At 37.9% G+C, this 25,621-nt stretch overlaps 3 protein-coding genes across 3 annotated transcripts; all 3 read right to left on the bottom strand.

Annotated features, from left to right (window-relative positions):
- Nucleotides 1-1,975: 1,975 nt before the first annotated feature.
- LOC148347086 (homeobox protein Hox-D3-like) lies at nucleotides 1,976-7,349 on the bottom strand. Its single transcript, XM_088323441.1, has 2 exons — nucleotides 7,133-7,349; nucleotides 1,976-3,735 (listed from the first exon to the last, which is right to left on the bottom strand). Exons 1-2 carry the CDS (start codon nucleotides 7,266-7,268, stop codon nucleotides 3,299-3,301), a joined length of 573 nt encoding a protein of 190 aa, XP_088179567.1. The 5' UTR covers nucleotides 7,269-7,349; the 3' UTR covers nucleotides 1,976-3,298.
- A 13,611-nt stretch (nucleotides 7,350-20,960) lies between these two features.
- Nucleotides 20,961-22,384, bottom strand: hoxb5b (homeobox B5b). The gene is made up of 2 exons (XM_088323281.1): nucleotides 21,683-22,384; nucleotides 20,961-21,607 (listed from the first exon to the last, which is right to left on the bottom strand). The coding sequence occupies exons 1-2, from the start codon at nucleotides 22,242-22,244 to the stop codon at nucleotides 21,360-21,362; spliced, it is 810 nt and encodes a 269-aa protein (XP_088179407.1). The 5' UTR covers nucleotides 22,245-22,384; the 3' UTR covers nucleotides 20,961-21,359.
- Nucleotides 22,385-22,663: 279 nt separating this feature from the next.
- On the bottom strand, nucleotides 22,664-25,621 carry hoxb6b (homeobox B6b). Its single transcript, XM_088323282.1, has 2 exons — nucleotides 25,095-25,621; nucleotides 22,664-23,227 (listed from the first exon to the last, which is right to left on the bottom strand). The coding sequence occupies exons 1-2, from the start codon at nucleotides 25,534-25,536 to the stop codon at nucleotides 22,965-22,967; spliced, it is 705 nt and encodes a 234-aa protein (XP_088179408.1). The 5' UTR covers nucleotides 25,537-25,621; the 3' UTR covers nucleotides 22,664-22,964.

The raw sequence follows: 25,621 nt of genomic DNA on the forward strand, positions 1-25,621 counted from the left end.
GAGAAGTTAAGCTAAAAAAATAGTGTATCCTTTTAAAAATAAGAGAAGCAAAACAATAAGGTCAAAATATTTTTCAACAGCGTAGTATGAACCTTTTTTAAATTGGCCGAAAGTGTAATTCAAAAAAGATAAATGTGTTTTTTTATCTTGCAAATCTTTAACAGAATAAATCCGAGTATACATATATATATTTTTTTTTTAATCGGGAAAAAAATCGTTAAAGTCGGGTTATTAAATTGTTTGAACTGTTTGAATTGGTCCAAACGTTTTTCTTTTAAATTGGAAAAAAACACTTTGAAAAACAATTTAAAAACTCGTGTTTTTAAAAATTTGAATGGGTCAAAATTGTCATCAAAAGCGGAAATGTTTATTTTTTATGTTGAAATTGTAAAAAAAATCATCTTAATATGTTTTGGCAAAACAATAATCTTTTACAACGGTTTAAAATTGTCAAAAATGTCATTAAAAAGGGAAATTTCCTTTTGTATTTCGAAAATTAAATTTAATAAAATCCTAATGTGTGTGTTTTTTCGATGAGAACAATCAAATAATAATAATAATAATAACAATAATAGATTAACAGATCCGGGGCGTCCTGCTTTTAAATACTTTGAACTCGAATAAATGAACAAAGTCCTTAAAGGACAAACATAAATTTATGTTATATGAAAAATGTAAAATGAACACAAAATACAGTCATTTTTTTCTAAAGTCAAAGAGGCAAAGACATTTTTAAACCATTATTTTAAAGTGAGAGAGTAAATTAAAGCAATTTACTGATCCAATGACAGCAACCGGACACGGAAAAATCGAGTATTGAACAGAATAACAATTCAAAATGAACACTTAATACTGTCACATTGAAAAAAAGGTTTCCATAGAATTCTCAATTCTTTCCCACATTTAGCGTTTCAAATGCGCTTGATTTTTTTTCTTTTTTGTAGTTTTTGTGCGAGAAAAGCTCCTGCCAGGTGATCCATCAAGTTCCTTAAAAAAACGACAGCTTGAAAAGAACAATGAGGCTCTTCTCAAGTGTCAAATGGATTCTTATAGCACAGACATCTTTTAGGACTACTAAGGTCGCATATATTCCAAATATAGATTCATCTTACTTTTCCTAATAAAAAAAAAATCGTCTTATCCAAAGTTCTAAAAAAGTGGTATTACTTTATCATTGTTCAATGATCGCAAATAAATAAGTTTCACACACTGTTCAAATCATGAAAAACGACTCCAACATTCTGCTAAAATTATTAAAAACGTATGTGGTTCAAACGGAACAATTATTTACGAATTAAATGCAAACATATTTCGGAGAGGAGAAATATGACTTTTCTTTCAAATATGTTAGAAGGATCCTCAAAAATGTTTAATTTAAAATATAGAATAAAGTATAGAGCCTTAACATTTGGGCTTTAATTACCTCAAATACTTAATACTAACTAACCCATTGTGATCTCCTTTAGTAAGGTAATTTCACACAACACTTTTTGACCTTATCGAGATTTTCACCAAGCCAATTATTGGATCCAACAAAATTACCGTAAAACCGGTTGTCATTTTAGTTAGGCCCGTTTTAGAGTTAAAGTTGCCCTACGCCTTTTAACGTGTCCGTCCAAAGTTGACAGTAGAATATTTCAGTATGAGTTAATAATGCCAAAGTGAGTTCAAATAGCCCTTGTATTTTTTCCACTGGGCCTATCTGCTTTTATCTTACTTTTAGCAACGCTGTTCAGGCTGCAAAACATATTCGGTAGGAAATGAAGGAGGTGGGCTTGTCTTTGATGAGTGACTTTATGCTCGTCGCTGCAGTTTTTTTGTTATTGTAGCATGAAAATGGTGAAAGTAATAAAAGGCTTGTTTTGAGTATAGTCTAAATTCTAACCGGACCACCCAAAAGAGATTAAAAAAAGGACAGTTTATTCAAGCAGTTTAAGAAATGCACATACTTGCACGTGCAACATAGGGAGCTTGACAGTGTCTGCAATGATGACACAAACCAAAAAATGGCATCAGCAAGTAAAACAGTTCCAAATTCCGTACAGCACTATTAAATCATAAAAGCAAATGTTTTTCACTCTGGTCCACTTAAAAATCCATCTAACAAAAAATCCGTTTCTTCTGACATGTTTGTTGGGTCAAATGTATCCAATTTTGGTTGCACTGTCTAGGGTTCGTTGGTTGGATCCCTTAACCACACGTGTCGTAGGGGGACCATTTCCCGTGGTGTGTCTTGGCCAACTCCAGCCTGGTAGCGCCCATCCTTCTCCAGGCCAACACATATTTCCACCCGGTCTCGAACTCTGGACATGTTGCGTTTTAGGCAAATGTGTGCATACCGACTCAATTGATTATTTTTTTCAATGTTGTAACAGTTTTTTTTAAAGAGACAGTGTGTTTGTTATATTTGAGCAGTGGATGTCACTCTAATGTGTTGTGAAACTAAAAAAGTTCTAAAATGCACGTGGAAAAACACAAACTATGGATTCTAAAGTGACCAAAATGCACCGATTTCCCTGTTATTTTTTGCCCAACCTTGAAAGAGAAAAAATAAAACATATATAATAATGGGGGAATACAAGATGAAAGGACCAGGGAAAACAGAAAAGAAAAATGGAAAAAGAGAAAAGAGAAAGTAAGAAAAAAGAAGGAAATGGGAGAAAAACCGAATATAAAAGAAAAAAGAAGAAAAGAATGATAAAAAAGAAAGAAAAGTACAAAATCAAAGAAATAAAGAAAGGAGAAGAAGAAATGAGAAAAAACATAAGAAATAAACGAGGAGAAAAAGAAGTTAAAAATTGTCATTATGTCAACTGAATACAGATTTCTACACCTACGATTATTATTTTTTTAAATAGACATTTTCTTAACTAACTATTGTTGTTGTTTGTTTACTTTAGGGTTTATACACATTTATTCATTAATTCATTCATTCATTCATTCATTCAATCATTTAAGGCAGTTATCCAACATAAATTATAACAGAATGCCTGAAAAGGAGTGGGAGGAAGAAAATGTGAATTAAAGCAATTTTATGAAATGTCTGCCACTTTTGTTTGGTTAGATAGTTTATGTATTTTTGCTTATGATTCAAATCAATATTGTTTTCTTTGAAATTAACGTGGTTGTTTTTTTTACTACCAGGAGTGCTAAATTATACACACTGTCCCTTTAATCTCCATATTTAACTTAAATGTGTGTACTGTATGCCCAATCCCAGCCCCTCAAAGTCGTTTTATTTTCGTTTTTTTTTTTTCAAACTTAGTAGGTGCATTTTTTTTATGTTGTTTACAATAAATTACAAGTGCGTGAGTTTGGGAGCTCGCATGATCCTTTCGTGGGGGCTGCACGACAAATATTGCTGGTCGGGGTTGTGCGCATGCGTGGGGTCGTAGCCCAAGTCCGACGCTGCCGGATCGTCGGACCAGTGTTGCGCTACCTGCCGGTAGACCCCGCCCACCGGCAGGTACCCCGAAGTGGGCGGGGTCTCGGTGGTCTGCGGCGAGGCCCACAGGATTTTGTCGTCCTTCTTCTGCTTCATGCGTCGATTCTGGAACCAGATCTTAATTTGTCTCTCGTGGAGGTGAAGCAGGGCGGCCATCTCCAGCCGCCTCGGCCGCGGCAGGTAGCGGCTCAGGTGGAACTCCTTCTCCAGCTCCAGAAGTTGCGCGCTAGTGTAGGCCGTGCGTGTGCGCTTGCGCGAGACGCCGCCCTCGTTGGTCACGTTGCCCAGATCTGATTCGTAAGAAGCGTTCAAAAAGTCATTTCAAAACCCAACATAATTGCCAAATGACTTCTGTTTGATTATTCATTAAAGGGACAGTGAATAATAATACTAAGTGTCACTGTATGATGTCACGCAACCAAAAAGGTGTGCTAAAGAGCACAAGGAGGAATACAAATTACGTAAACTCAAAGTGACCAAACTGCACCATGATTTCCTTCTCATTTTTTGCCCAGCCAACTGAGAATTTTAAAAAGGGAGAGAAAAAGAAAAGAGAGTAAAATAAGGTAACAAGAGAAAATATTGAATAAAAAAGAAATAAAAGAAGAAAAGGGATAATTAATAAGAAAATAGTAAAAAAAATAATAAAGGGAAATGAAAGAAGAAAAAAGGAAAGAAGGAATAAAACAAAGAAAAAAGTAGAAAAAAAGAAGGGAATGATTTCAAGAAGACAAAAATTAAAAACAAAAGAAAGAGAAGTCAAAAAATAAAGGAAAATGAAAGAATAAAAAAAATGTAAAAGGAAAAAAATAAAAGACAAAAGAAAAAATGGGAGAAATGAGAAAATAAAGAAGAAAAAGGAAAAACAGAAGAAAAAGGAAAAAGAATAAAGGAAAAGAAATAAGGAAAAGAAAAAAGTAAAAAGAAGGAAGCAAAATAAAATAAAGACAAGAGAAAAGAAGAAAAATCCGGAAAGGAAGAAGGAAAATAAGAATATAAAGAAGAATAAATGAAAATCATAAGAAGAAACAGAAATAAAAAGAATAAAAGAAAATGAAAGAAAGAAAGGAAAAGGAAGGGAAACAAGACAAATAGAAAATATAGGAGAAATGATAAAATAAAGGAAAGTAAAAAACAGAAGCGAAAAATGAAAGTAAAAAATAAAAGAAAATGAAAAAACAAGAAAAAGAAAAAGGTAAAAAGAAGGAAGAAATAACAATCAAGAAAATAAGAGGGTAAAGGAGCAAGGAAACCGAAAAAGAGAAAAAGGATTAAAAAAACAAGAAAAAAGGAAAGTGAAAAGAAAAAAGGAAAATAAGGAAATAAACAAGCGGCAAAAAACAAAAAAAGAAACAAAAAATGAAGTCAAGAAAAAAATGAAAAAATGAGGAAACGAAATATACAAATGAAATAAGAAATATAAGTAAAGGAAAAATAAGAAAAACAGAAGAAGAAGAAAAAAGAAAGGAAGAAAAAAAGGCAATAAGAAAAAAAAGAAGACAAAGAAGTAAAAACCGGGTTTTGGGTGTACCCAAAGCAGCAAGATGGCTGACAATCATGTCAGCTCCTTTTGAGTTAGCCTCACCTCATGTCAAACAAATGCAATTTTCTCAACCTTATGAATATTAAAAACGATGCATTTTTTATGTATTAGTTAATGTATTTATGTTTATAAATTCAACAAAACGCTGTTTTTCTTTGACGAAGTGTTTTTAACCACTGGGAGGCGCCAAATAATACTCACTGTCCTTCTAATTGTCTTTTTTTGCCCAAGAAACCTGCAAGGTTGATTTAAAATCATGTTGTCTTGTTTTAATGATATTCGTCTTTTGAAGTTTCGAGAGTTATTATAAATTATTATTTTATTATGTTTGTTGTCCCCTGCCCACTGCTCGATGATTGCTGGGATGGGCTCCAGCACCCCCGCGACCCTACTGAGGATAAGCGGTTGCAGCTAATGAGATAATGATATATATATATATATATATATATATATATATATATATATATATATATATATATATATATATATTATTACTATTCTAATGAACGACCTGTTCTTGCTTAACAAAACCTGCAAGTGAGATTTAAAGCCATATAACCTCTGTTATTATTAATTTTGCTCTTTTACCTATGTTATTAATAATATTATTAATAATAAATAGTCTACTCTTATTGTGTAATAAAACCTTCAATTGGGATTCAAGGTCGTCCTACTTTTTTATTATTAATTGTTTCATTGTGTCATTTATTAATATTCAGTGTTTTAAATTGTTAGATTTTAAATCGTAATATTTTGAATATATATTTAATACATGTCAAATATACCATTTTGCATAACAAACCCGCTATATCATTTCTCTTATTTTTAATGTTTGCCTTATTTTTGTTAGTTATTAAAAATATTTTTTATACTTTTAATATCTCATCTCATCTCATTAGCTGCACCGCTTATCCTCATTAGGGTCGCGGGGGTGCTGGAGCCCATCCCAGCAATCATCGGGCAGTGGGCAGGGGACACCCTGAACTGGTTGCCAGCCAATCGCAGGGCAAACAGGGACAGACAACTTTCTCGCTCATTCACACCTAGGGACAATTTGGACCGGCCAATCCACCTGAAATGCATGTCTTTGGAATGTGGGAGGAAACCGGAGTGCCCGGAGGAAACCCACGCAAGCACGGGGAGAACATACAAACTCCGCACAGGAAGTCCGGTAGCTGGATTCGAACCCACACAAGAGGTTCCCAAGACCTTAGAACTGTAATATGTTTAATTTATAATATATCGAATACAGTGTTTATATTATCATTGATTGTTGTTGTTGTTTTTGCATTAAAAAACAGATCAATAGGGCAGTGAGTATTATTTGACCAATAGATGTCACTGTATTGTCTCAGCAACCAAAAAACGAGTGCTAAAAAGCACAAGGAAGCATCCAAACTATAGCTAACAGCCCCAATTTTGTTCTCGTATTTTGCCAAGCCTTTTTTGCAGATTTTTTGGTGCCGATAGCAGCAAGATGGTAGAGAAATATGGCAATACCCTCTAGGTCAGGCTTATAGTATGTATATAAATGCACATTTCTCGAGCTATGACTGTTTCAAAAATACATCTTTGGATAATACTTCATGTTTTTTGGATTATTTTTCAAATAATTATTGTTTCTTTTACAGTATTGAATGATACACACTGTCCCTTTAAGATTTGCATTTTTGTGAGTTTTTTGTGTGTTTGTAGTTTTTTTTTTTTTTTTTTTTTTTTTTTTTTTATTGTTTATAACTACTTAAATTATTGTTTTATTTAAACATTTACGAACTTAATTTTCATTTACACTCTAAAAATGATTGGTTCCATAACGGGTCCAACCCAAAACTTGGGTCAAGTTGACCCATTTTTTTGCGTTGTTCGAAAAAAAAGCCCACTCTTAATTATAAAACAAACATTTTTTAGGGGTTCAACAAATTAATCCTTGTTGAATTATCTCATATAATGAAAAACTAGAAAATGATACATTATTCTGGGAATTCTTGCTTTTTACAAAACAACACTGGACCTTGGGTGGAATCAATTCAATTGAATTGTTCAACTTTGCCTCAAACTTGGGTTATTTTTGACCCAAGTGTTTATTGAGTGTATTACAAACACATTATTAATGAAGGTTGTTTTATGTGGAGGACATAACTCACCTGCGAGGGTGATTTTGTGCTTGGCTTGTCTTGACTCTTTCATCCAAGGGAAAACGTGTTTTTCCAGCGATTGCTTGTTGCACGCGAACGCACCACGCTGCTGTTGTTGCAATTCATGCTGCTGGCTACTTTCCATGGCAGGCGCACGGCGAGGCCTTTTGACCTTGTGACGCGGAAAATGTCACATGGCAGCTCTCGCAGGGAACCTGAAAGAAGGCAGAATCGGGGAGGGCTTGGGAAACCCCCCCACCTCCCAAAATGATCCATCTTATCTGCTCAATGGTTCACTGACGTGAATAGTCCCGAAGCAAGATGCACGGGACGCACACGCAAGTTTCCAACATTCAAGTGGATGTTTCAACTCAATAAATATAAATTAATATATAAAGTAGTCCAAAACATCCATTCGTTAATATTTATCATTGTTAAACTATCAATTCCTTTAAAAGCAATTATCGCATTGAAATAAATCAACACCTGCATCTGATATAAATCTATAAATTTCCCTTGTTGTAATGGTGGTCTGTGCAACCATTTAAGACTTTTTGTAATAAAGGACTCTACATATAAATATGACTTGACTTTGAATGGATAACACAATTTGTGGAAAAGACTGCTGGAAAAAAGATAATATTGTGACTAAAAACGCATAGATTCTGGATTTATTACAAATCAACTAAAAAATTGTTTATATTTTATTCTGCGAATTACGGCCAAGAAAACATTAAATCTCCCTTCTCAAAATATTGTAATATCATTACTAGGAGGCTGTACATCGTAATCAGCAATATTAAAAAGATAAAATACTTGCAATATCTCACTTGATAAAGAATCCAGAATGTATGACATTTTTCCTTTATTTTGAATTGCATTGCAGAAGATAAACAACGATATTTAGCGACTATGAGCACAATGTACTGTACAAATGCTTACTTATTAAATATCATCAATAGATCGTTTTTAACGCTTTTTATCCTTTGGCGCATTTTATATATATTGATTTTGATTGGTTTTTACTTGCACTGGAGAAGCCATTCAATTTCATTATATTATTGTATAATGGCGATAAAGACCAAGTGGCCTAATGGAAAAACCGTCGGGCTTTGGATGAGAAGATTCATTTTATTTTCATTTTCTGAGACAGTTCTGAAGTAAAAACACTACGGGGTGTGAATTGGCCTTAGGGCAATCCAGTGAGAGTTATTGAAATATATTCCAATTATTTGTGAATTAAAATAAAACCAATTAAGCCGTATAGTTAAGTAGGAATTTACTCTTGAACGTAACATCGTTTTTTTGTATCTTTTAATTGTTCTATAAATCTAAAAATAAATGTATGTTTTTTTGATGTCACAAAGTTTTTTATATACAGGACTTTGATCTTTTATTTTCGTTCTTATCTTTTATTATGGGTTATTTTTAAGCCATGCAGTAATTTAAAAGAAAATGTTTTTTTTTTTTACCACGTCCTCTAAAATGTTTAACATCTAAAGGGCCATTACAAGACACAATATGTAAAAATACACATTTCATATTGTTATTGTTCTTGTACTTTTACAAAGTGTATTTCTTGTTTTCAAAGATTTTTTAAGTGGTGCTTATTATCATCATTATAACGCTGGGTTTTAATCGGTTTTTGGTTAGGGGGTGGGGGGACACTTGGAAATATGATATATAAAAACAATAGCGCTATAATTATATGTATTCATCAAAAATCCCTTTAATGCAGTAACAATGAATTAAAATGATAGTTTTTAAACACAAAATTAAAAAAATCCCTTTGTGTTGGTCGGCGCTTTTGTTCTTCATGGGATGGAAACAGAGATGTAAACACGATTGCATGCATCGTCAATGAACGAGACGAAAAAGAAGGAGAAAGAAGAGAAGGAAGAAAGGGAGGAGAAAACGAAAGAGGAGAGCTTGGGCATGTGAACTCTGCTTGAACCGAGCGAGCTTGGAGTCATCGTAAATCATAAAGACACATCAGCGAGCGCGTCTTACCTCGGAACGAAGCGCACATACCCGCACGCGCACGCGGAAGCGGGCCGAAGATGCCTGGATTTCTTTTCAACAATTGTTTTTTTTCCTTCTAAAAGAAGAAAATAATCCTTGTTCAGAATTCGTAGATGTTTTGTTGCAGACGAGGCAGACGGACAGAATGCGTTTGCGCCAATCAAGCGCGCCCTGGCGCTCTATCTGTCTGCGCGTGAGTGATGCGCGTGCACGGAGAGGGGGAAAAACGTTTGTGGTTATCGTGCATATCGTGATAATGATAACGAGGAGAAGACGGGAATTTTTTTTTATTGTTGAGGACGCCCGATGGCCTCTTTGTGGAAATTAAACAGCCATCAGGAAAAGACAATTTCGATATTTAAGTGGCTTGCAGGAGAGGGTTGCCTTTCAAATTGTTAACAGTTTTAAGCACGGATACCCAAATATACTCTTGTTATTATTCCTCTTTAACATATATATCAAAAAATAACAGTATTTTAATCTATATAAATTAGGGACATTTTTAAAGGGACAGTGTGTAAAATTTAGAGCCTCAGTTAACAAAAACAATGATTTGAATTAGGCAAAAATTATGACCATGAACAATCATACCAGTGTTAATTTTTGTAAATTTTCGTAGGATATTTGTGTTTCTTTTACCGAATCCTATAGTAGTCACCACCATGCTTGTCTGACATTTTGCTGCAATAGGCTTTCCTCATTTGGCACTGGTGTTTGCTCTCAGTAGACAATGCAGTGCCATCTAGTGGTCAAATATTACACAATGTACCATTAAGGTCATCATCTAAATCAGGAGTGTTTACACTTTTTCAGCTTGTGATACAAAATAGCCAAGAAAAATGATCCACCGGCCACAATAAAATTGAGATTCAAGAGCAGTGTAGCGGTAAAAAAAGCCTTTTTTATTAGTGTTGGAGCGGCAGTGGCCCAGGAGGTAGAGCGCTTGATAAAGGATCAAGAGATCGCATTTCGAATCCGGCTCCTCCGTGGTACATGTCGAAGTGTCCTTGGGTATGACACTGAACCCCTAATACCCACAATATGCAGGTTAGCGCCTTACATGGCTGCACGGCCGCTATTGGGAAATGTGAAGCACATTGTAACGCGCTTTGGGAAGTCATTGACTTGAAAAGCGCTATATAAATACAGATAATTTCATTTCAATTAAAGTCAGTCTTCTTAATAGCCACTTTTTTCATTCAAAACACGATTGCTATAATGCAGTTCAATTAATCGGAAAATATTAAATACCTAGCTGTACTCAAACGTGGCCAATACTTGCCATCTCCACGTGGTTAAAAATCACTAAATAATAATTTTATTAGCAGTATTCTTTTATTCATTTGTAAGGCATATTGATAAAATACAACTACCTTTGTTTGACAAATTCAAATATAGCATTTCAGTTAGATACTTAATCATAAGTACTTATTCCATCATAAGCAAAAATTTAAAACAAATAATTGAAAAAAATGACTCATTATATCGACAACATTTGGAGCTCAATTTGCTACTGCTGCTAAGCAACATTGCTGCATTTGACTGCTAAGTTGTAGTCTGTCCCAACAAATACAATGCACTGAATACTTTCCTCAGTGATCCACCAGTAGATCGTGATCTACGTAATGAGAACCCCATCCAATAAATGATTTCCTTTTTATTATAAACCAGAAATTCTCATTTTGGGTACATAATTCTTATTGCACTGACTAGTGGTCCTGGTAAGATAACCAATATATACTTAAAATAATACTAAATCTTTATGGTTGTCACATGGATTTTTAACTTATTTATTTAATGGAATAAAAAAATGACTTGAGAGGAATGGGTAATGTCAGGCTGTACTCGCCCAAGACACACAACAGGAAGTGGTTCTCCTACAATCCTGGCGGTTAAGGGTTCCGTGAACAGCAAACTGTGATTCATTTTCCACAAATAATGACACAAATATGAGTGAAAACCTGCCCATATTAATTGTAATAAGGTTTATTCCAAGAATGATAATAGAAATAACATCAAAGAGAAGTTGAAAGCACGTCTTTGAGGTAACATTTTTTTCGAGTCCTAACCAAAAAAATAAATCGAATGAGATAAAATCAAATAAATTATCTCCCGTGCACGTGAATGGATTTCATGTTTGAATGAATCAATAAAGTTTATTGAATAAAAGAAAGCACAGTCAAGGGAAAGTGTGTATTATCCAGCACCTCCTAGTGGTAATAAACAAAAACCTTCGTTCACTAAAATAAATACAATGTTGTTTTGAAAAAAAAAAGAAAAGCCAGATGAACTTTTGTAAAAATACATATTGTCACGGTTGCCATGCCACCCAATTGGCTCCGCCCGTGTGGCGCCAGCTGCGGCTCGTTGACAGATTGGCTTTCTTTCTATTTAAGCTCAGTGCTCTCACTCACCTTTTGTCAGTCCATCAACAAACCTCTGCCCCGCAAGACGTGGGTTTTTACTCGGTCTTGTTTGCTGTTGGTATTTCCTGTCCGGTATTGTTCCCGTTTATTTTGTCCTGTGTATCGGTTTCCAGTTTCGTTCCTGTCTAGTTTGTCCTGTTTAATTTTGATATCCTGTTTTGATATCAATCCTGTCTGTCCCGTCCTGTCCGGTATCGACCCCACTTGTCCGATATCTGCTCGGGCAATTGGTATCGATCTCGTCGGCCTACGGCTTCCTGTCATTCCATGCCATACTGCTGCCTAACGTGCATGACGCCCCATTTCCCGTAAAATAAAAAGCTTGTGTGAGAAACATCACGCATTTGGGTCCTGATCCAGTTACGGTTCTTGACACGCATAGGTGAAGAAATCTGCTTTCATTTGACACAAGCAAAATGCCCCGGACCGATAGTAAATTCCATTCGATTGCTTGGAGTGGTCGGTGGTCCGGGGCTGCAGTACCAAGTTTAGCTACCAGAGGGCCTTAGAGACCCCAAGAAATTGTTGTATTTTTTGTGGGTCCTTTGACACAAAACCTAGCTTAAGACCCTCGCCGAAACCTAAAGTACAACTGTGTAAATTCTCAACAAAAATCGGTTTAGTTGTTTCGGAGCCTATAAGTCACATACTGACAACAAACACGCACACATACCGGGATTTAAAAAATAGTTTAGATTGCCCCTTTTACTAATTGACACACAATAATTGTTTTTTTCTGATTTGCGACCAAAAACAGTTTCTCTGTATTGAAAAATAACAGATTTTAATCACAGTGCCAGAGAACACAGCAACCGGGCTTCAGTATGACGTCACATAATTACATTCCTGAGGAGTTCTTGTGGTCACGAGACAAGATCAAAAAGATAATGATTTTGGACAACAATGAATACAATAATGCTAAACCTATTGAAATTCAAGCAACTTAAAATAAGAAATATAGAAACTCTGTGACGTCATCTAATGACGTCCCTGAAGACTTCTCGGGTCACGTGACAAAATTTACATTTTAAAAAATTAGTAAATGGTCGTTGTCAACAAAGAATATAAGAATGCTAAAACTATCAAATCAAGTAAAATTACACACACTTGGAAGTGTGACGTCATGAATATAAATGTATTTGAGTAGTACAAATTGAATTGAATTGCCTTTATTGTTATTGATAACGACGTAGTTAACACTGTATGCAACTAGATTAGACATGACACTAAAGAGTAAATATGTAACAAATACTTTAAAGAGAAAAAAAGTTATAATAATAGTACAATGTTTGTGAAAGAAAAATAATAGTGCATCGTGACAACAGTGCAATGAAAATAAGTGAAATGAAATGAAATGAAATGATCTGCATTTATATAGCGCTTTTCAAGTTAATGACTTCCCAAAGCGCTTTACATTGTGCTTCACATTTCCCAATAGCGGCCGTGATCTGTGCAGCCATGTAAGGCGCTAACCTGCTTATTGGGGGTATTGGGGGTTCAGTGTCTTACCCAAGGACACTTCGGCATGTAACACGGACAAGCGGGGATTCGAACTGGGATCCCTTAATCCTAAAACGATCGCTCTACCTCCTGAGCTACTGCCGCCCCAAAGTGCAATAACATTTAGCAGAAACAAAATCCCCAAAACAAGTCACAAGGTATAAGTGGTGGGCCGTGAGGGCCCGCAAGGCTTCTCCGCCGGCCCCCCAAATTTTTTGAATCATTTGATGATAATTATATTTTATCCATCAATAATGACTGATGCTGATTTTTGTGCTTTGCCTAAATAAAGCCACAAATGATAATAAACATAGGAGACAGTAATTCCTAATTGTCTGTCAGTTTCCTTTTATTGCTTTTCCTCTAAAATGCTCTGCTTCCAGACGTGTACGTTCCTATCCAAGCATTTAACCAATCACATTTCAGTATTACTTGTTGCTAGGCTCAGAAATCTGCCCAGAGGACTGCGATCTTTCATGTGCAAGCTTCCCCACAGCACCACATCGCCGTGATATAGCAGTGGGTTCAGCCAATAAAATTTCAAATTGGTTAAAATTTGGATTCTGGAAGGCCCAAAGCTAGGGGGCAGTAATCTAAAAAAGTGGAAACTTATACCAGAAATACAACAGGACAAGCTCAACTTTCAGCATTAATTTTGATCACAATATAAACTAGCTTTCTGACGGAACTGAAACAACAGAGTAATCGTTTTTTGTTTTTTTTTAAAAGACAGGAGGATAGATTTTGTGTCTGAATGAAAATTGTATTTGGGGAGTAGAGTGTGGCTGTATTCTTGATTAATATTGCAATTTTATTAGGTTATCATTGACACTTCAATAAATGATTTATAGCCATAAAATAGATATTGAGGGTTGGATTTATTCAGGCTAGTAATGACATCAAAAGAGGGGAATTAAAGCAAAAAATTAACAAAAGAAGAAAGTTATAAAAGGTTAAAAATAGAAAACAACAGAAATAGACTGTTTTGGGGGGTCCTCTTAATCAGTATATCACCAATAATGAAGTAATACTATGCAGAAAATGAATGAATAATTTAGAAAGAAAAACTATTATTCTATTAAATTATGGTAGCATTTAATTTTTCACTCTACCACAAGATGTCGCTGTGTTCATTCAACTCCTAAACTTTGAGCTTTTTTTTATACTACGCAACTTTAATGTCAACTTCGAATCTCTGAAAAACACACAAGAAAACATGAATAAAAAATATTGACTGTTACGTGCAACAGCAAATAAACTATTTTAGTGAATAAACTTTACATTTGTTGTGCAAAACACAGTGAATGAAAAAGACAGGAAACAGAAATTAAATCATTTACAGATGTACAAAAAAATCCCTAGGAGGGAATAGGTCATTCAGGAACGAACCGGCTAATTTAGCGGGTTTGTTTGTGGACGATACATAGCTAAGTAAAATTGTGAAGGCCTAGGTGTAAACTGCACAGTCCGCCACTGTAAGGTATATATTTTAACAGTTTCGTCCAATAACGGTTAGCAACAACAGAAAGGACAAACAAGAAACAATAAGTCACATGATAAGTTTTCACAGTTTTGTGCACTCTTTTAGGGTTGTGATGGCCCTGGGGAAGAAGCTGTCTCCGAGCCTGTTTTTCCTTGTTTTGAGGGACGTCTGGCGTCTACCAGAGGGCAATACGTCAAAGAGGTTGGAAGAGTCTCTTATAATGTTAATGGCTCTGCTACTGGATCGCAAGCTGGCAATGTACTTTTGACTAGGCAGAGGGCAGCAGATGATCTTTTGGGCTGTGTTGATCGCTCTCTGTATGTGTTTTTTTTTGTCCACTGCATTTGCGTTAAAGTGCACAATAGAAGAGCCCTTTTGGCAGAATTAGTGTCAAATTTCAGAAGATAAGAGAGAAATATGACGGCCATTTTATATTTTGAATACTGTAATGTCAGTTCTTTGTACCTGTTACAGTTGTATAGAAAAATGCAAATTGTGTTTTCAAAACAAATTCCACAGCTGTAGTTCCACAATGAATTTCTGGTGAACATACTCTGGTTTGGTCACAAAATGTGTCGGGTGGCTCCTGTGCAACGTGGGGAAAATTGTCCTTTGCACACTCAGACGTGAATGGGAAAAGTAACAAATGATCCTGACAACAATGGCCTCATTCAAGGCAACTCTCACGCATGCGCACTATCCATCACACCCGAGAGAGGAAGAAAATAGAAAAACAAAAACCTCTTCGCGAAGCTTTTAAGAGCATTTTTTTTGTTTTATTATAAATTGAGTTAACGTTTTTATAGTATATTTTAGTGATGTCGTTCTCAACCGATTTGACTTCAGGGTCCACCATTCCACCCCAATGAGAAGCTTTGGCCCAATTCAAGAGAGAAATTCTAAATTTTCTACAACCAAAGGATTGAGCAGTTTTAAGCAGAAATAGTAGAAAATATTCACCTTATTTTTTTCCCCTTATTTCTGATGGGCCAGAAATGTTCATCCATGTCCCAACGGATGTCCATTCTTGTTGTACAGCGTGGATAGAATCTTCTTGTATGTCTCATCCAACCTTTGCAGGCAAACACCCAAAGATGGATTCATGGCATCTAGAAGAGTGTAAGGCTGGCAATTACACACTTGCCATCTCCATGTGGAGAATTCATCTTCAATGGGATTAAGGAATAGGGAGTATGGTGGGAGGAACTCCATTACCATTGCGTTGTGGATTGCAAACCATTCCCTGATTGTGTTGGATTGGTGGAGATTCACATTGTCCAAAACTATCACAAAATTTGGCATTGTCACGACCAGAACAGAATCAGGACCCAAATGCGTAGCGGTAACAACAAGTGTATTGATAAAAAGAGGAAGGGAAGCGCCTGGACGCTGGAAGCCAGATGCTCATGCAAGCGGATCGTGATCCGATCTTGCGAAGCGGGAGATGGCGGTGTCAAGGATGGAAAAACAGGTCGATAGTCGGGACAGGAGAGCAAAAACGTGGTCGGGATCAAAAACATGTCGGAGCCGGAGATAAACGGGGCGATCAGGAACGGATGGGTGGAGAAACGGGTGCAAAAACGGGACAAGCGGGAGTCAGGGTCAAAATGCTTGCCTTGTAACAACAGAGGTTCGCTGACGGACTGACAACCGGAGACTGACAGGACTGGGCTTAAAAAAGGACAGTTAACCAATCAGGTAGCCCGCAGCGATTGGCACCAAATGAGCGGGCACAGGTGATCCAAATCAGTAATCATGACAGGCATCTTATCCCCAAACCGATCCCTCTCGTGTTTAGGGATAAAGTCCCTGTCGAGTGTGTCTAAAAAAATTGACCTTCTGTGTTATTTCAGGCCCCAAGATGGGAATATAGTGTGAGCAAACCATTGTAAGAGATAGAAATTTCCCTTGTGGAGAATACCCAAATAAATACTTATCTTGAAAGTAAATCATGAAAATGATTAGAAACGAGCACGCACATTTTGAGAAATTCCAATACCATATTCAACTATTTTGCATGTAAAAGCGTATGCAATGAACTCATGAATTTACGTTTTTGATCAACATGCCAGATGCAGCTGTTAATGTCGGAAACAGCAAGGAATTGTACCAAACCATTTGCGTGGATGTACAAAACTTCTCCAACTTGTTGAAAGAAATGATGTGCACTAGTTATACAATGTTGTGATGGTTGAACAAGAAGTTTAAATAATTTCAAGTCTTAGAAGAGGAACGTACTTAATCAATTGAGAAAAAACTGTATGATATTTTGGGAGATACTGGATGGAGCAATTGTATTGCTCAGTTAATCATGTAATGAAAAGTAAAAAGAAATACATCGTGGGTAATGTTAACATTAAAAACTCTTGCTTGTCTTAAAGCTGGGGTGTCAAACTCATTTTAGCCCATGCTCTCTGGGGTCGGATTGGTAGATTAAAAAGAAAGAATTTTATGTATATAGGAAGAGAAAGAGACAGAGAAATAGAAAGAGAGAGAAAGAGAAAGACAAAGAAAGAGAGGGAGGGAGAGAGACCAAAAGAAAGAAAGAAAGAAAGAAAGAAAGAAAGAAAGAAAGAAAGAAAGAAAGAAAGAAAGAAAGAAAGAAAGAAAGAAAGAAAGAAAGAAAGAAAGAAACTAACTAACTAACTAACTAACAAACAAAGAAATCAACAAAGAAAGAAAGAAAGCCCCCCAGCCCTCCACACGGACATGCTTTAGCTGAAAATAAGTAGAAAGAAGAAAAATAGAAAATAGAAAGAAAACATGAATAAAGAGAGAAAAAACAATGAGAAAGGAAGAAGAAGATAGAAAAAATTATAAAGAGTGACAAAGAGAGGGACAAAAGACAAAGAGAGAGAGAGAGATACAAAGAGAGACAAAAAGAGAGAAAAAAACAGAAACAGCGAGAGAATAGAGAGGAAAAGAGAATAAAAAAGATGGGTAAAAGTAGAGAAGCAAAAGAGAGAGCCAAAGAGGGAAAAGAGAGAGAGAGAGAGAGAGAGAGAGAGAGAGAGAGAGAGAGAGAGAGAGAGAGAGAGAGAGAGAGAGAGAGAGAGAGAGAGAGAGAGAGAGAGAGAGAGTGGAAGGAAATAAATGAACCCAGCTACAGTTGCTTTGCAAGAGGCATCTGGCTTTGGCAGCATCAAGTTGACATGTTTAAAAGTGCAGCTCATTTATTTCTTGTGCTTCTCTAGGTGTTTTCTCGCGGGCAGGATGAAAACCTTTGTCAGTCCCGGAGTCCACATGTTTGACGCCACTCTCTTAAAGAGACAGCACAACCCCCCAAAAACTGGCGTCCTCGATAAACTCCAAAGATCCGTGGAAGATTAAACACATAAAACTAAAGCACAACTTATCATTTAGTAAACGTTTTACTAATTAAAATGTTCAATTGCTCCATGTATAATTTATTTGGCAGGACATCTTTAAAAAGTGTAAATATATGACCACGACCAACACCATTTTATCAAAGTGGTCCTCTTTCAACGAGTTGTTCTTATCCGCTATTTCCCCCAAAAAAAACAAACATAACAAGTGCACTCCCCAAAGCATTTATCTTAAAGCCCTCAAACGTAAATAAAAAAATCCTCCACTTCTATAACATTGGCGACCCCCACTCTTCCCTTTCCTTTCTCCAAGATAAAAAAAGAAGAGAAAAATACATCCATCATCATCCAGACTGGTCTGAGGCGCCCTCCTCTGGCCTTAAGGTCTCGTTACATCAATACTTGTGTTGTTGGTTGTTGGTTGGATCCCTTAACCACACGGGTCTCAGGGACACCATTTCCTATGGTGTGTCTTGGGAAAGTGCAGCCAGGTGCCACCCATTCCTTTCCAGGACTACATATATTTCCACCCGGTCTCTAACCTGGGACATTTTTGCTAACCACTGCACTTCGGAAACACTGTGAGCAAATACAACATATGATTTCACATTTCTGGGGTGAGAAATAGATTTTCTTAATTGTTTGAATTTTTCACATGGAATTATTGTTTTGTTTGTTTTTGTTCTTTTAACATATTTTGACACTGTTGTTTTTAATTAAATGGGAAAGTATATTGCACAGTTATTTGCATATCGTGACACTGATAACAAAAGTAGCTAAGTACTTCTTGGGGCAAATTGAGATTTTTTTTTCTGGAATAGCCACCCATGGAAAATTGCCGTTTTTGCACACGAGCTCAAGTTAGGATAATACCTTATAGGCCGTGAGCCACAGCACAAAGCACTTTTTACACTCAGTCTTTCTCAGAAAATGCTGGCCTACTCGCGACCCCAAGAGCCAAGAAGAAATTCGAGGTTCGAGAGCGTTTTCCATTCGGGCCCCGATGTTGTGAAATGCCCTGCCCCCTAAAATTCGATCTGTAACCTCAGTGGAACTGTTTAATACTAGGCCTAGAACATCTTTCGATTCTATAGCTTAAGAATGACCTATATTGCACGTTGACAATATCTGTGTATTATTTGTTATTGCAACATCTGTTGCAGCCAGGTCATCCTGGAAGGGGAATTAGCTCATGTGAGGTCCCTTCTCAAGGTTTCTTCATTTTCCTCATGTTGAGGTTTTTGAGTTTTTCCTTGCCATCATGTAGGTTTTAGATCAGGGGATGGTGTCATAATAGTCTGTGGTTTACAGTGGTCTGTGCAGCCCTTTGAGACTCTTTGTGATTAAGGGCGTCACAAATAAACATGACTTGACTTGTGTATATTTTCACACTGTTGTTTTAAATTAAATGGGGAAATATTTTGCACATTTATATGTTTATCGTGACCCTGATAACAAAAGCACCTAAACACTTTATTTCTGCCAAATTTAGTTTTTTTTTATTTAAAATATCTAACCATAAAAGGCTAAATTATTTGCAGAAGTGTCAATGTCAGGACAAACACTTATAGGATGTGAGCTACAGCACAACGCATTTTTACACTCAGCCGCACTTGAGGTGCGTTTTGCAACAGAATATATGTACATAGTATTTTCCTATTTGTATATACAGTACTGTACATAATTGAATTGATTTTTATTTTAACCTAATTTTTAAACTTATTTTATCAACGTTTTAAACAGGCTTTGAAAAGAAAATGTCATTGGCATTTTTTTGTTAATTGCAAATAAGATAATCTTAAATATTGAAGTCGGTCGATACGTAATAATAATTATGTGAATAGTGTGATGATTAGACAGTATTGAAAAATGTGTAAATAAAACGAGATACAAGCACACGTCATACACTTTAGCGCGCTTTCATTTTTAACAATTTGGTTGGCTGTTTTTTAATCACACCGGAAAATATTTCCAGATGTGTTTGTATGTGAGAGTATTACACGGTTTCAACTTTAGCGTGCAAAGAATCCAATAAGTTTAATCTTTTTAGTTTAGTGTTTTTTTAATGAATAGCAAAAGTAGTTTCCGGATGTATTTATTTGTGAGGGTATTGCAACATGTGCAGATAAAGCGGCAGACAAGCTCACGATTTTAACATTTAGCGTGCAAAGGAATCGTGTAAGCCTTCATTTTGATCTTTTTTTACTGTTTTTTTTAATAGGAAATTAATTTCGAGATGTGTTTGTACGTGATCCTATTGCAACTTGAGTAAAGAAAAAGACATACAAGCACATGATTGCAACTTAGGCGTGCAAAAAAGCGTGTCAGCCTCCGTTTCGTCTGCTGACCCTCCAATGATCCCGTCGTCATGAATAATGCATCGCATCCGGCTGCACATTATCCTTCTTAACGTCCAATAATTGTTAGAAAACTGACACATTGTATTTTTATATCGTTAAGAAGTATGCAAGAACGTGCGATTTTTAAATATATGAGTATAGTTTAGGAAATTCGGTCATTCCTAAATTGGGATTTGTGTCTTTTACAGCGCGGCCTTTGGAGCACCTTTGGCCGACCGGTGACTTCCAGGGTCGGGCATAAATCACTGTAGGATGTCACTCAAAAGAGAAAAAGTAAAACATCAGCTTATACCGCACCAAAGAAAGCTGTTATTTTGTTTGCATCAGCCCTAATCAAAAGTGAAAGAATTGGAACACGAAATTGAATTATAGAAGAGATAAAAAAGGCCTCGTCTCGTTTTATTGAAAGACGGCGTGGAACATCCACGCGCGTTAAAACCGTCATCCTCATTCAAGCTCGCGTGAATTATACCGAACATTGTCTACTCCCCAAAACCATAAAAGCAACTTTATGGAGCTCACGTGACTTTGTTGTGCGACATATAGGGCCCTTTACAATCTTTGCCATTTTTTTGCCTTTTGGGGACCACGCGTGGGAAGGACGGACAACTTTTTTTATATCTGCTGCGCAAGGTAAGGAAACTCTCATTCGTGCGAGAAATTTAAAAAAAAAAGGTCAGGCTAAAGAGAGAAAGTTTTATTTCCAAGCGCTATGAGTTTACGGACGTTACAAAAAGCTTGTTTGGAAAACAAAGTGGACGTCACACGCGCGCGCACGCGCAAACACGCACACATCGACGAGCTATATCTTCTCAATGTTTACATTCAAATGGCAGCAGCTTTTCATTTTTTTATAAGATCACGACGATTTTTTTCCTCTGGAGAAAAAACGCACAAATATTCATATTTACATCAATATGACGTCACGTCTACCACAAAAAGAACAACAAATATTTACTTTTCTAATACAATAGCATGCTGCAAGGTGCTGCGCTTCAGAGCGAGTATTTTTTTCGATCATCATCATCATCATCATTATTATTTTTATATTTCACCTCCATAGCAGCAGCAAGGTTGGCAAAATGAGGGGCAGAGGTGGACCGAACCGGACCGGTGGGCTCAGTTGTGGAAGGCGCTGGCGCCCGTCACCAGGCTCATGCTCTTCAGCTTATTGTCCTTCTTCCATTTCATGCGACGGTTCTGGAACCAGATTTTGATTTGTCTCTCGGAAAGACACAGGGCGTGTGCGATCTCTATCCGCCTCCGCCGCGTCAGGTAGCGGTTGAAATGGAACTCCTTCTCGAGCTCCAGTGTCTGGTAGCGGGTGTAAGCGGTCCGGGCCCGCTTGCCGTCCGGTCCAGTCATATCTGCGGGGAGAAACCGTGGAAATTGGCACTCCTGATTTGTTACTGTGTGCTTTTAGTATATTAGTATTTAAATACCGTGGCTGATGTGCAGCTTCCTCATCCAGGGGAAGATCTGTGGTGCGTGGCAGTCGTTGCCGGCGGACGAGGTGGCGAGGCCGGGCTCCTGCACCCGAGGACCGGCGCTCGAACCGGACCCGCGTTCTTCGTTGTCTGCAGCGGTGTCGTCGATATCCGTAAATGCACCGCCGCTTTTACCGGGCGAGGGGCTTTTGACCTCCGGCGGCGGTGGCTGCACCGGTTCCGGAGATGCCAGAGAGCAGGCGGGGGTCTGGCGGGCGTAACCGAACCCGCGCCCGTCCTCGCGTTGCTGCTGCTGCTGCTGCTGCTGCGGCACCGGCGCAAAGTGTGCGCCGCCACCTCCGCCGGTGCCGCCTCCGCCGCCCCCGTTGTTGGCTCGGTTGACGGTCAGGTCCATGCCATTGTAGTTGTAGGGAAAGGACCCGGAGTGCATGGTGCCAGGGTCTCTGAAGGAGCCGCTCACTGCGCCCCCGCCGCCGCCGCCGCCATAATTTAGTAAGTGATAGTCCGAGCCATTTGGGTAGCGCCCCGAGAAGGAGTTTACAAAGTAGGAGCTCATTTGCTTTGCTTTTTTAAAGGTGCGATTTGTAGATCTTTGTCGCTATAATCCTGGCGCACTTGCACGATTTATGGGCGCAATCATGAATTATGCGCAATCAAGTGGCCTACTGTACTTTTGCAGGTACGCCGCCCGAATATGGGGAGCGCGCTCGGGAATCACGTGCCTTTGTTGACCAGTCGTAAATCCTCTCTGATGACTCTGAGAGGTAATTCATGCTCGCCGCTTACAAATGATGACGAAATAATGGTCGTTAAGGCTGCAGGCGATGGCGGCGAGTGGCGCAAGAGCGACATCTAGCGGAGGAAAGCAGGAGCGCAGCGCCCCCTCCCTTCGCTTTATAAGGGCGACTCATCAGTCATCCGCTTTTTCTTTTTTTCTTCTTTTATCACTTATACACACTCACTCTCAGTTTATTTCATCAAAAGTCCTTTTTATTTACAAAAAATATTGCATCAAACACGTTACAGCAATAAATAACGACAACACATTTTATGTACAAGATGGAAGAACAAGACGAGCACAGACGAAAGGCTTACAACACCACAAAATGGGAGAGGGAGAAGGGTCCCTAAGCGCTACAAATTTATGTACAGGTTTGCATAGTCCCTATATCAAGACAGAGCACATAGAAAGTTCCAGAAGCAGCTCTAGAATATAGCACATCACATGGGGCGTATATCTACAGCAAATTTGACTGTCCATTTTTATTTGATTTTTTTAAGTCTTCTTGTCGGCCTGCTCATCTTCCTCCTCTTCGGGCGTTTTGGGGGGGTTGAGCAGCTTGTTCTCCTTCTTCCACTTCATGCGTCGGTTCTGGAACCAGATCTTGATCTGTCTCTCGGTCAAGCAAAGGGCGTGCGAGATCTCGATGCGACGCCGGCGCGTCAGGTAGCGGTTGAAGTGGAACTCCTTCTCCAGCTCCAGCGTCTGGTAGCGGGTGTAGGTCTGGCGGCCTCTGCGACCGCTGCCGCCAAACGGGCCTAGGAGGGGGGAAAGGGGTGGAGGCAAGCACACATATACGTTCTTGTTATTTTTGCAGATAGAGATTTTCAACAGTGTGGATGGTAAGTAAACAAACAAACAAAAAATATCCAGTATGCACAAGTCATCTCATATGGCAGGAAAAATTGCATCTCTTGTTAAATTTTGTACTCATGTTTCTATAAAAACAAATCGTTTTGACACATTTTTGGGGTAAAATAATAAAGACATTTACATATATGCACGAACTATCTAATATGGCAGAAAAAGGCGCTCGTTTGTTATGTTTTGTTTTGGTGTTACTAAATCGTGTTAAATGATAAAAACATCTTTGAAAAAGAGTCAAAATATTCTATTTTATTTTTGTGAAATACTAAAAAATCAATGCTTAAAATCAATATTATTGCCTGGGGAAAAAATATCATTTTGGCTATTTTTTGTAGCTTTTGCTGTTTTAAAAAAATAAATATAAACAGAAAAAATAAAGCAAATAAATAAAATATAGGAAAGAAATACACAGTGTTTTTATTGCATGGCTGAGAAGTAGAATTAGGATTAGAATTGTCCTTGTATTGGTTGATCACAATTTATTTACGTGTAACAAATAAAATAAGATGAAAACATAATATAGATAGATAGAGTGAGATAGAGATAGAAAGAGAGAGAGAGAGAGAGAGAGAGAGAGAAAGACAGACAGACAGACAGACAGACAGACAGACAGACAGACAGACAGAAAGACAGACTAGATAGATAGATAGATAGATAGATAGATAGATAGATAGATAGATAGATAGATTGATTGATTGATTGATTGATTGATTGATTGATTGATTGATTGATTGATTGATTGATTGATTGATTGATTGATTGATTGATTGATTGATTGATTGATTGATAGATATGATAGATAGATAGATAGATAGATAGATATGTATGATAGATATGATAGATGGATAGATAGAGATATATGATAGATATGATAGATATGATAGAAAGAATGATAGAAAGAATAGAAATTGGCTTAAATAAATAAAAGAAAAATACAAATGCATGTCTGTTTAACTTTCTTGATCCAAGTCGAAAATTCGCTGTGACTCTTACATCATAAAACAAAAAGACAATGCCATTAAAGGAAATATTTAATATATTTTATGTGTCTCAGAGGTGGGCACCCCGGTCCTCGAGGGCTGCATGTCCTGCATAAATTTGGAGGTTTTTCTTCTTCAACTTAGCGATAGGTGGTACAAATGATCAGCTCGTTAGCAAGTTGGCAGTAGCTTGTTTAAGATCCTGTTGACTGAAATCACCTGTAGAGGAGCAGAAGAACCTCAAAAACCAAGTAGGATATGTGGCGTCCGAGGACCGGACTGTATATATATATATATATATATGTGTGTGTGTGTGTGTGTGTGTGTGAATTTATATATTTGCTGTCATAAAAGAATTGTGCAAAGGGAAAAAAGATTGCCAAGCACTTTACAACATAAACATTAGTGCGCATGCTTGATGCAGCTAGGTCCGTTTTTTGAAACACACATGCTTGTAGTCGAAGTTTATAAAAATATATTTATATAATATTGAGTCCACGCCGTTTTAAAACAACGTCATACACATGCCTGTGGATATATTGAAAAGAAAAATGATTAACTTTTGACCATTTTTCTAAGCGTCCTCGTTTACTTTTAAAGTTTTTTCCAACATTTGACATTTCGAGTTGTTATTGTGTCGTAGTTTGTTTGGCTTCGGTGTGAAGGCCGGAGTTTGTGTGCGTGGGCGGCCGCGTGCGTAAACGGAAAGCCAATACGACGCAAAAGCATGCGTGTGCGAGTGTGAGTGCGTGTGCATGCTTGCGTGGGTGGCACTCACCGACCGAGCAGGCGTTCATCCTCTGCATCCACGGGTAGATAAGCGCCGAGGACTTATCGTCCACACCCGCACCCTGCTCAACCCCTGCCGCGCACTCGCCCTTGCGCACTCCCTGCTCCTGCGCACCAAACAGCGGCGGCGGGGGCGCCTCGGAGAAGGCACACGACCCCTCGGCGTCCTTGTAGAACCCTCCTGCTGCGGCGGAAAAGTCGCACGGAGCCCCCCCGCCACCGGCCCGCCCGTAAATGGCCGTTTGCTGGTAGTAGGAGGCCGGGTAGACCTTGTCCTGCACGGCTGCGGCCCCCCCGTAGGCGGCTGCGCCTCCATAGTGCCTGAGCGGGTCGCTGTAACCCGACGTGTAGAGGGGGATCTGGCCCAGGAGAGAGTCCTGACCCCCCGACAGAGACACGGGGAACGTGGAGTTGACGAAATAGGAACTCATTGGGTGGACGGACGGACGACGGGGGCGCGCAATTGTACTCGCTCCTCACCAAAAATGATTTGTAGCCTTTTATAGTCCGAGTGCT

Source organism: Urocampus carinirostris, chromosome 19 (assembly GCF_059441175.1).
Source record: "Urocampus carinirostris isolate Australia breed hairy pipefish chromosome 19, RoL_Ucar_1.0, whole genome shotgun sequence".
Lineage (NCBI taxonomy): Eukaryota > Metazoa > Chordata > Actinopteri > Syngnathiformes > Syngnathidae > Urocampus > Urocampus carinirostris.

Excerpts from the sequence above, each read along its gene's own strand:
- LOC148347086 (XM_088323441.1), bottom strand. The coding sequence starts at position 7,268 with ATGGAAAGTAGCCAGCAGCATGAATTGCAACAACAGCAGCGTGGTGCG. Across the intron at positions 3,736-7,132 it reads GCACAAAATCACCCTCGCAG|ATCTGGGCAACGTGACCAAC; the intron begins GTGAGTTATGTC and ends CTTACGAATCAG.
- hoxb5b (XM_088323281.1), bottom strand. The coding sequence starts at position 22,244 with ATGAGCTCCTACTTTGTAAACTCCTTCTCGGGGCGCTACCCAAATGGC. Across the intron at positions 21,608-21,682 it reads GAAGCTGCACATCAGCCACG|ATATGACTGGACCGGACGGC; the intron begins GTATTTAAATAC and ends TTCTCCCCGCAG.
- hoxb6b (XM_088323282.1), bottom strand. The coding sequence starts at position 25,536 with ATGAGTTCCTATTTCGTCAACTCCACGTTCCCCGTGTCTCTGTCGGGG. Across the intron at positions 23,228-25,094 it reads GATGAACGCCTGCTCGGTCG|GCCCGTTTGGCGGCAGCGGT; the intron begins GTGAGTGCCACC and ends CCCCCCTCCTAG.